At 47.0% G+C, this 11,518-nt stretch overlaps 1 protein-coding gene across 1 annotated transcript; it reads right to left on the bottom strand.

The window, feature by feature from the left end:
- Positions 1-9,300: 9,300 nt before the first annotated feature.
- Positions 9,301-10,507, bottom strand: LOC119648698. Its single transcript, XM_038050505.1, has 2 exons — positions 10,250-10,507; positions 9,301-10,186 (listed from the first exon to the last, which is right to left on the bottom strand). Exons 1-2 carry the CDS (start codon positions 10,301-10,303, stop codon positions 9,362-9,364), a joined length of 879 nt encoding a protein of 292 aa, XP_037906433.1. The 5' UTR covers positions 10,304-10,507; the 3' UTR covers positions 9,301-9,361.
- Between the last annotated feature and the right edge of the window lie 1,011 nt (positions 10,508-11,518).

The raw sequence follows: 11,518 nt of genomic DNA on the forward strand, positions 1-11,518 counted from the left end.
TATAGTCATGTAGGGTATCAAATGAAAGGTCTCGATAGGTACTTGTCGAAGCCACTCTTAGTTTTGCCATTTGTTAGAAAGGTGGGGAGTGCGGGGGGTTGAAAGTGATCATTTGTTTAAGAGGGCCGTTCTCAGAAACTGCCAAACCGAAAGCTCTGAAAAATCAAGAGGCTGCCACTATATGGTGCCTGGGCTCCGAAATACCTCCCATGCCGATATCTGTTCAAATAAAGTTAATAATAGTATATTACCATAATTTTTAAATAGACTGCAAAACCCCTCTTAAGTTTACCCTTAATTTTGCAGTAATATAGGCTATAACACAGAGCACGACCTTACCAAGTTTGGTGGAAATCCTACTATTACTAACAAAGTTATAATACGTCAAACTTGTTGCTTCTTTGAAAATTCAAGACTATAAATGGCAATATCACCCGGAAGTGAATACTCTCACATAATATATGCATATATTTATTTATTTATATATATTATGTGCCTGTGCGGAGTTGCCAAATCTCCCATCAGGCGCGTCCCTTCGTGCGGATAAGGGAATGCTCGGCGAATGTGTCATGGGCATGCATATGCACGCATCCGGAGATGTGCGTGTATGGGCATGCTTATGCGCAGGCCGGGTAGGTGGGAAGTAAACGCCCACCCGTGGATAAAAATTGGCTATGGGAAGGACACCCAGAAATTAAACCAAATATGGAAGAGAGAGAAAAGTAGTTTTTTTACGGTGCAGGGCTTCGGAAACCCAGTGCCGGCGGTTTTTGGGAGTGAGCAAGCGGGCTCCCGGCCGTCGATATCCAACGACCGCAGTGCCTCAGTAGTGGGAAACTTGACTACTGTGGCATCTAATGCTACAAGAGATAATGGTGGAGTGGAAATTAGGTCCACACCGGATCCCTTTAGGAGGAGTTCGAAGTTTGGGAGATCACCACCGAGAACAATGGTTCTTTTTGGTAGTCGAGATTCGTCGCGGGACTCTGAAAGAAATACGAATAGTCCCTTAATCGAGATCATTCCTTGTGGCGCAAGGCGCGAAAGCAAACGGGAACATACCGGAATGGCGTTCGTTACACTTGGGGAACGAATAAATGAACTGTGTGAGTTCATCAAGGAGAGGCGGAATATCCATCAAAATATTCGAGCCTTGATAAGAGGCATTAAATTGTCTTATATCAGGGCACTCGAAGAAAAGAATTCCCAAGCGTCAGTTGGCAAGGTCACAAGGGAAACGCAGGTGACGCCTCCCCGTGATAAAGCAGGCGGGAAGACAGGAAAACGGGCTAGAGACGGTACCAGCGAGCCTCTTGGACCACAGCAAGCCCCGAAGAAGAAAAAAGCCTCTTCACCAAAGAAGGCGGAGTCGGCGAGAGTACCCGCGAAAGTCGGTAATCTCACGATTGCAGCCACAACACCTACAAAAGTGGAAGAAGCCAACGCCCGGAGGCCCGAACAATGGACTAAGGTGAGCAACAAGAGGAAAAAGGACAAAAAGAAGCTCCGCCCGGAAATAATAATTATTTCCAAGAAGGGAAATATGTCCTATGCCGACATCCTCCGAAAGGTGAAGTCAGACCCGGAATTGAAGGATTTGGGGGATAATGTGAGCCGTATTAGGCGAACACAGAAAGGGGATCTGATGCTGGAGTTAAGTAAATTCGCCGACAAGTCGGCCGATAACTTCCGTGGGAAGGTGGAAAGTGTACTTGGAGAGGAAGCTGAGGTAAGAGCTCGGAAACAGGAGATAGTGGTTGAGTGCAAGGACCTAGATGAAGTCACCTTACGGGAGGACATCTGTGCTGCGCTAAAGCAGCAGTTCAACCTTGGCGATATAGACCAGAGTGCCATAAAAAGGATGAAGAAGGCATATGGTGGCACACAGACCGCTATTATTAGTTTGCCGGCGGAATCAGCTATTAAGTTGATTACCGCGGGCAAGGTAAGTGTAGGTTGGGTCGTGTGCAGGCTCAGGGAACAAATCTCTCTAAAGAGATGCTTCAGATGCCTCGATTTCGGCCATTTTGCGGCGGCATGCACTAGCCAGCATGATAGGTCGAGGAGTTGCAGGAAGTGTGGGGAAGAGGGCCACCTCATCAAAGATTGCACCGGAGATCCACGGTGTATGTTATGTAGTGGGAAAGAGGGCGTGGACGGCCGGCATATTGCGGGAAGCAGCAGATGTCCGGTATATAGGAGGGAGGTGAACCGCACAGGAAAATGAGATTGATACAAATCAATCTCAATCACTGTGAGGCAGCTCAGGACCTGCTCTCGCAAACCATTCGAGAGTCGAATGTCGATGTCGCGGTTATTTGCGAGCCATACAGAAACTACGGCGGTGCAACTTGGGCGGTGGATGCGTCTGGCAACGCCGCAATCTGGGCGTGCGGAAGACAGGCCATTCAGGAAGTCATGGCCCCCCCGGCAACCGGTTTTATAAGGACGAAGGTCAACGGTGTCCATATTTACAGCTGCTACGCTCCTCCTAGTGCAACCTTAGCACAATATGAGGAGATGTTAGACAGTCTGGTGTTGGATGCTAGAGACCGCAGCCCTAAAATCATTGCGGGCGATTTCAACGCGTGGGCCCTGGAGTGGGGAAGCCGATCGACGAACACCAGAGGTCAAATTCTGTTGGAGTCATTTGCGGAGCTGGACATCGTGCTGGCCAACGTTGGATGCGTGCCCACCTTTCGAGGAAGAGGGTCGGGTTCGATCATTGACCTGACATATGTTAGCACTTCACTGGTGAGGGGGATGGCTTGGCAAGTGAGTGAGCACTACACCCACAGTGACCACCAGGCCATCTTCCTCCACATTGGGAACCGGGGAAGCAAGCAGTCAACGACGCTCTGGAGGTGGAAAGGCTAAGGCGGTTGGCTGGTCTATCGGAGCTTTCGACGAGGAGACATTCCTGGCCGCATTGGAGGGAGCCCATGATCCGGATGGAACAGCGGTGGAAAGGGTCACACAGCTGTCTCAGCGTGTAACTGAAGCATGCGGCGCTACGATGCCACGACGACGTTTGCACCACGGCAAGAGCCCAAACTACTGGTGGAACACGGAGATCGCTGCCTTGAGATCCTCTTGTCTCCGAGCGAGGAGACTTTCCCACAGGACAAGAGGAAGGCCGAAGCACCAGGAGCGTGAGGAGGAATACAGGGATCTGCGAAGCAACCTTAAGAAGGCCATTCGGAGAAGCAAGCGGGAATGCTACCAGAAGCTCTGCATGGAGGCTAATACGAATCCGTGGGGTACAGCCTACCAAGTTGTAATGAAGAAGATCCGCGGGCGAAAATCACCTCAGGTGACATGCCCACGGCTCTTGTTACAAATAATTGCAACTCTTTTCCCGCAGCAGGAGCAGGACGAAAGAGAACCCCAACTGGCAGCTCAGCAGGACGTCTTCTCGATCCCTGGTGTTACCGAAGAGGAACTTTGGGAAATCTGCAGACGTAATGGGGACAGCAAGGCTCCGGGATTGGACGGAATTCCGAACAGGGCTCTGAAGGTGGCAGTCAAGGCCAGACAGGTGGTTCGCAAGCACATTCGAATCGTGCATGGCGGAAGGAGTGTTCCCCGCCCAGTGGAAGAGGCAGAAACTGGTCTTGCTACCGAAGCCCCGAAAACCACCCGACGTGCCCTCTTCATATCGCCCTATTTGTCTCTTAGACACCATGGGAAAGATGTTGGAGAGGGTGATATACAACAGGCTGCTCCCGTTCATCGAGCTTGCGGGTGGTCTTTCAGAGCGGCAATATGGGTTTCGGCGAGCCCGTTCTACGGTCGATGCAGTAGCAAAGGTCGTGGAATTGGCTCGAAATGCGATGGCCATGGGCAAATGCTGTGCTCTGGTGACGCTGGACGTCAAAAATGCTTTTAACTCAGCCAACTGGGGCTGGATTAAGGGCGTTTTGGCCAAACTGGGTGTTCCTAGCTACTTGGCTCGGCTCATCGAGAGTTACTTTTCGGATAGACTTCTCTGGTATGAGACGGACGACGGGCCGAAGGAGTACATTGTGACAGCAGGTGTGCCTCAAGGTTCTGTATTGGGACCGCTGCTGTGGAACATAATGTACGAGGGAGTACTTGGCCTTCGCGTGCCAGAGGAGACAATGCTGATTGGTTTTGCGGACGACCTGGCGGTAGTTGCAATTGCAAAGTATCCCGAGGACGTGGAGCTTTATGCAAATGAAGCCATTCATACCATCAAGTCATGGTTACGAATGGCCAAGCTGGACCTGGCGGACGAAAAGACGGAGGCGGTCCTCATTACCAACCGTGGGAAGAACAACACGGTTACCATCCGGGTTGGTAATCGTGAGGTCGTCTCAAAATCGGTTGTCAAATACCTGGGGGTGATGATCGATGCCAAGCTGAGTTTCAAGGGACACTTGGATTATGCGCGAGAAAAGGCAGCAAATGCCAGCTTATCCCTTGCAAGGATGATGCCTAACGTGGGAGGGCCGAAGTATAGTCGCAGGCTACTCATCGCGGGAGTGGTGAGGTCGATCCTGCTATACGCGGCCCCTGTCTGGGCGGGAGCGTTGAACCACGCTGTCAACCGGAGGAAGATATGTTCGGCATACCGGCCAATTGCGCTAAGGGTGTGCAGCGCATTTAGGACGGCGTCGACGGAGGCAGTGTGTGTTATCGCAGGAATGATCCCTATAGATCTTCTAGCGAGCGAGGCACACTGGCTCTACGAAAAACGGAAGGCAAATCCAGCCGAGGTGAATGCGGATTTCCGAAAAGCCATCAGGAGAGAGTTGTGTGGCAAGTGGCAACAACGATGGGATAACTCCGACAAGGGCAGGTGGACCCATACATTGATCCCGTGCATCGAGAAATGGGTCAACCGAAAGCACGGAGAATTGAATTACCACCTGACACAGTTCCTTACGGGACACGGTGGCTATAGGAAGTACTTGCATCGCTTCGAATTGGACGAGTCTCCCAACTGTCCTGAATGCGGTGCTACACTCGAGGACCCGGAGCACGTTATGTTCTATTGTCCCAGATTTCTACAGCAGAAAAGGAGGTTGAACAGCATCTTAGGGGCGGACATCGAGCCCTCCAACCTGGTGGAAGAGATGTTGAAGTCGGAGGAAAACTGGATGGCGGTAAATGAGGCAGTAGCCGTGGTGCAGACAAAACTCCTGGAGTTGGATCGAGCTCGGAAGGCGGCGCGACGGAGACGTGACATGGACGAGCTGGTATAGCGAACCAGAGCCTCCCCCGCGAAGTAATACTTCACGGTGGTCCCGCGGGGAGGGGCGGAAGAGTGGGGGTGGTTTTAGTGGGTGTGAATCCCACACACTGCTGCAACCTGGCGCAGCAGCGTCTTTCTAAGATTTCCACCTCCATCCATAAAAAAAAAAAAAAAATATATATTATGTGGTTTCGGTATGGTATCATGGGGGCCTTAACACTGCACGTGCCTTCTTCGTGGACCATGGGTGCACAAAAAAACGAAGTAGCTCAACCCTAAAGGAGAAAGATTTGCTTCCCCGCATTCTCAATCCACGCCTTTGAATTGCTTCAGTAAATTGACGAATCGTACGTAATTGTCTTATTGAAAACTCTCTGTGAGTTGGGACTGAGACAGTTTGCATTTCAGAGATTGATCTATGAACCTCCGCAGAAACAATTATTGGTGGAAGTCTTTGCTGGCGTATGAGGAGGGCTGCCACAATGGTGTGCGAATGGCTCCATCGAGGACGTTAAGGAAATGCACGCTATTCGGAAATACATCGATCATCATCATCAACGGTGCAACAACCGGTATCCGGTCTAGGCCTGCCTTAATAAGGAATTCCAGACATCCCGGTTTTGCGCCGAGGTCCACCAATTCGATATCCCTAAAAGCTGTCTGGCGTCCTGACCTACGCCATCGCTCCATCACAGGCAGAGTCTGCTTCGTCTTCCTTTTCTATCATAGATATTGCCTTTATAGACTTTCCGGGTGGGATCATTCTCATCCATACGGATTAAATGACCCGCCCACCGTAACCTATTGAGCCGGACTTTATCCACAACCGGACGGTCATGGTATCGCTCATAGATTTCGTCGTTATGTAGGCTACGGAAGCGTTCATCCTCATACAGGGGGCTAAAAATTCTTCGGAGGATTCTTCTCTCGAACGCAGCCAAGAGTTCGCAATTCTTCTTGCTAAGAACTCAAGTCTCCGAGGAATACATGAGGACTGGCAAGATCTTGTGCAGTAAGAGCTTTGACCCTATGGTGAGACTTTTCGAGCGGAACAGTTTTTGTAAGCTAAAATAGGCTCTGTTGGCAGTCAACAACCGTGCGCGGATTTCATCATCGTAGCTGTTATCGGTTGTGATTTTCGACCGTAGATAGGAGAAATTATCAACGGTCTCAAAGTTGTATCCTCCTATCTTTATTCTTCCCGTTTGACCAGTGCGGTTTGATGAAATACATCGATACTGCTACTTATCAGGAAATGGTCGACATATGAACGGGACATTGTACCTTGCATTGTTGGTAGCGTCTGCCGGGCTAACATGGAAAATATTATTAGCAGCGGAATATATTGGCAGCCTGCGGTGCAGTTTGCAACAATTCCTATTGATGCCGTGTCAAAACAGGAATTGTATCTGGCATCTAAGTTGCCTCCTAAAATCAAGGACCACGATTTGCAGGATGGGCGGGATTAATCCTCAGGAAAGGATAGGAGGATAATAGAGGGAAACAATATATACGAAGTCGGATGAGGTTTCTATTGGGACGATGGTAACTTCTAGGCCATTGACAGTTGTATTGTAAGGAACTTTTCAGTGTTGCGGTGATTCCGCCAAGATATGGGGAACTTTTGTTAGGATGGTGCCTGCCTGTACGTAGTAGAGCCTGGTTTTACCTAAGAGCACTATTTGTGGATTTCGCTCGCTTAGAAACAATTCGTGCTCGTGTCTACGAGCTCAACCAACTATCAAGTTGATGTTGAACTCAATGACCCTACCATCCATGACTGGATGCCATAATGTTCATCAGAGCACTGAGCAAATCCGGGAATGCTCGGCGAACAGACAGCTGAAAGGGCCTGCTTTTGGGCGCTCTTCTTCACCATCATTTTGACGAAGTAAAGTCATTTACGATAGTAGGTGGGGTAGTCGCTTGCCCCCAGTTTAGACACTTGGGGCTCTCGTCCGGCTTCATGACGCTCTCACTTGGCCGTTTAGTGCTGCATGTCCAATCTTTAGGCGCATGAAGCAAATCTATCGCCTTAGCTAGGCTGAGATCACCGATCTCAAATGAGATGACAAATGTGACTAACTACAGACTTACTCTACGACCCTCTTGCTTCACCTTCCTTGTGCCGGAGACTTTAACGGACAGCACGTTGGAGACGCATCTCCGATCCGAACCATAAACCATCGAGAGAATACTTGGAAAACTTCGCCTTGTTTTCCACGAGAAGAATCTTCGAAGCGGTAGACCCCTCTTTGGATTTAAGGAGTATATGATGATTACAGCCTCCTGATTCTCATCCGTGGTGACGACAATGGAGATGGTAGTCTGCGTAACCCTGAAATTCTTCGTGAGTTCAACATCAACAATAGCAGAAATCCTGGTACTTAGCTGTTCCCTCCGAGGTGTTGCTGTTTCGGTGGCGCTGGAGTCTGTTGCTTCTTGCTGAGTTCGGCTGCAGTGCTGATGTGAAGCAATAGCTTTACTTGGGGCTAAGGCCACCGCACGCTGATTTAATAATTGCCTCGAGCGACGCAATGATCGACTACAGGCTCCTGATTAAATCCTCTAGGACCATAAGCTAGAGACGGGAGGTAGGCGATTTTTCTGCTTTCTGAGAGAATCATTCCTGGCGCCAACGTCCACTGATTCGCTGTAACCGTACCGTCGTGACCTGCATCCCCCTCCGTGAGGAGCCTAGTCCGTTACTGATGATTCCTCGGCCTTTCTTCGCCGTTACCATTTGGAGGACGCGGTTCATTGCGGGTGGCAAAACTATTATGTGAAAATGGCCACTTTCAAGTGATATTGACATTCATACTCTTGACTTTGCAGAGGAGCGACAGTTTTGGCCTAGCATAACTTTGTTAGTAATAGTGCGATTTTCACTAAATTTGGCAGGGTCATGCTCTATACTGTAACCTATATTGTGATTCTAGAGTGAACTTAAGGGGGGTTTTCCTGTCAATTACTAAAAATTATAGTAATGTACTATTATTAACTTTATTTGAACAGGTATCGGTATGGAGGGTATTTCGAAACCTAGGTACCATATGGTGGCAGCCCCCTGATTTTTTTCAGATTTTTCGGTTTGGTGGTTTCTGAGAATGGGTTCGTTAAAAAAATGACTACTTTCAACCCCCCGCACTCCCCACCTTTTCAACAAAAGTCAAAACTAACACCGGCTTCGAAAAGTACTAATCGAGACCTTTAATTTGATACCCCACATGACTATATTTGATGAAAAAAAAATGTACACCCCCCTTTTGCGTGTATGGGGACCCCCCCCCCCTTAAATTCGTCGTAAAAGGATGTATTATAACTCACTATATGCTTGAGCGTTCACAGTTGCCACCTTTCTACCAAATTTGATGTCAATCGCTATAACCCTCTCGGAGAAAAATGCGTGTGACGGACAGACAGACAGACGGACAGACGGACAGATGGACAGACGGACAGACGGAGAGACGGACAGACAGACAGACAGTAAATTGGTTTAAAAATGAACAGTGATTTATGTACATAGAATAGTTAAAGTAAAAATATTCACTTTTGATCTGACGCAACAAACAAAGCCAAGGATCTCTGAGGACCTCACCTATACTCGTGAATGTAAATCTCAGCCATGAATAATAAAAACTAACTTGAAACGCCCAACAATTTCAAGCTTCCTGGCACTTTCTTTGGAAATATGTGGGGGTGAGGAGTCAATAATTGAGCTCCAAATAGCTATTAATCAATAAAACACAAAACAAGCATAAGCCGACAATATTGCACAATATTTCCACGATATTCTGCAGACAAATTACCTCTACAGATTTATTCAGTCTCTACCAAGCATGTTTGTATGTTCGCTCTATCAAAACACACCAAGCCTGATATATCAAGCAAAATTTAAGCTCACCAATGTCTATCCATTCACTCATTTGCTTTTCCATAAGCCTTTCAAAAGCAACTATACCGTTCGAAACTCTGACCTGAAAGCTGATAGTCGCAATAATTCTAAAGTGCTCTTAACACTGGGATTTGACGAGGAGGGAATGAAAACAAAGGCGCCATCTTAAACAGAACTTTATTGGTATCTAAACCTAAACTTTATACAAATCCATGGGGCGTACATCATAAGGACGTCGATTCTCAAGTCTAATCCATTTCATCCTTTAGCATTTCCTCCCTGAAAAGGTTTTCTAGTTGGTTGATGAGACCCACCGCTCGAATATTCTCTTTCAGCAAAGCAAACTGCTCCAATGGTCCAAGTTGATTCAATGCTTCGCGGTAGTTCGAAATTTCCTTCGCAAATTCTGTGTCATTTTCATTAGCAGCTTCTGTTCCTATATGGTCCTTTTCGATGTCCATTTGTATTGCAGAATCAATGCTTTCCGATCGGAAATTTTCCATAGTAGGATTTTCAGATTGTGAGTCTTCATCGGGAAACTCAATTTCGTTCGAGTCTCCGTCAGGTAGAATCAGGGAGTCTCCATATTCCTGACGTAAATCTTCAATTATAATACTAACACCCAAAGGTTTTCGATCTGCAGGGTTCATGTCGGTTTCTTGTTTAATGTTTAATTCCATGTCGAGAATTCTGTACTTTTGTTTAAATTGAATGAGCCAAGCGCTGGTCGGTTTGAACCCCTGAAACTTGATGAGGTCAGCGATTTCCTGTCCAAAGTTCCGTAGAATATCATCCGTGATGTTTATATTATAACATCGCGCCCGCTTGACCCATTCGTACAAAATTATCCCAATAGCGTCCAGAAAAGATGAGTCCGGTCTAGGAGTCCGCTTTTTAGTCTGCTTCCACATCATCAAGTATTTTTGGCGTTTGCGCAAAATAGTCTTGATTTGCCTCCGTCCGCATTCAAATTTCTCTGCCAAGAAGCGAATGTCTGGGGTCTGGTCATATTGCCTTAATACGTTGATCCTTTGCTCAAGATTTAACCTATTCCGTATAACGTTACCGGAACTCTGCAAAGTAAACCAAATATGCTCCATCATATAATTATCAATAATTTTTCCAAATAACCTTACATCAAATGTTTTTCCTCTTTCGAACATGTGCGAGATACTGCTCAACTCGTCCATTTTTCCGCAACGACTACACAGATGCCGCAAAGGTTCGCAGAGCCGCAAAGCCGTAGAGAGTGATATCGATTTACCAACACACTCCTCTTTCCAACTACACGCCTGAATGTACGCTTTGTGGCAACGTCGTAGAACTAACTCTAGCGGAGTCGACCGAAGATTCGTACGTATCCTGGCTACCCAAACGACCGACTGAGCCCTTAAAATGAGGACCGCCGGCAAACATGAGTCGATAGTGTTGGAAGCCTAAAATACGTAGCGCTTCACTCTTCATTTTCAGGCAGCAAAATTTGTTGGAATAAGTAGGGAATACACGTACAACGTTTTCTTGTTTTCTTCTAGGAAAGATGTTGACATGAACGAGGGTTCCACCCAAGCAGCCGGATCCTTCGTAAAGGACTTCGTATAGAATGGATTCATTCAGTCCCTTCATATTATCGAAGAGCGCGCTCACCCTTGGTGTTGTGACCGTTTCGGTGCAGGCTGGCTGGACTGTGATGAAATTAAAGTCGTTCACTTGAGGCTTTAAGGACTATAGGACGATGGAAGCGTTGTATCCGTAGTCCATCGAAAAGTTTTTTTTCATTCATGGCTATACGACAACGCATTGACACTTCCAGTTTTATCTTTTCTCCCTCACATTTACCGCAGGAACATTGGTCTTTGCAGGCAATTTCTCTATTATTCGAAAAAAGGTTTCTGGGAAATTTATTTGATAAGATAGCAAGCAATTAAAATGGAAACATGGAACTTTGCAAGAAATTTGCAAGGAACCAATATGATACTTGTCGTCGTTTCCTTCCTGCCTTCTAATTGCATAACCAGCATCGCACAAGGACAAGGATAGTGCTCCTAGTTTTAGTGAAAATCTTCATGTTCTATATTTTTGAAGCCATTCGTTCACACTCATTTCAAAGGCTCTCAAGACATGGTTGACATCTTTCATGCCGAAAAGTATCCCCCTAATATGACTGTATTTCATTTGAAGGAAGATGCATGGAACTGGGAAGATGTTCAACAATTTGAATGCCTGGCAGATGTTTTAAATGAAGGTATGAGTGCTTGCAACTGTTTCGGAAGTTATAGCGAGGATTAAAAATCTCTCGGGCAAAATTCGAGATAGCAATATTTGTGTAGCAGAAATTTCACAGTGGGGATGGTTTTTAAGTGGGTTGGTATGTACGAGTATAAGTTGATCGAATTGACGAAACGAAT

The sequence above is a fragment of the Hermetia illucens genome, chromosome 2 (assembly GCF_905115235.1).
Source record: "Hermetia illucens chromosome 2, iHerIll2.2.curated.20191125, whole genome shotgun sequence".
Classification (NCBI taxonomy): domain Eukaryota; kingdom Metazoa; phylum Arthropoda; class Insecta; order Diptera; family Stratiomyidae; genus Hermetia; species Hermetia illucens.

What these genes read in the sequence shown, in the direction of transcription:
- LOC119648698 (XM_038050505.1), bottom strand. Translation starts at nt 10,303, where the DNA reads ATGGACGAGTTGAGCAGTATCTCGCACATGTTCGAAAGAGGAAAAACA. An exon ending in AAAGAGGAAAAACATTTGAT is followed by an intron (nt 10,187 to 10,249) that starts GTAAGGTTATTT and finishes TTTACTTTGCAG; the next exon opens with AGTTCCGGTAACGTTATACG.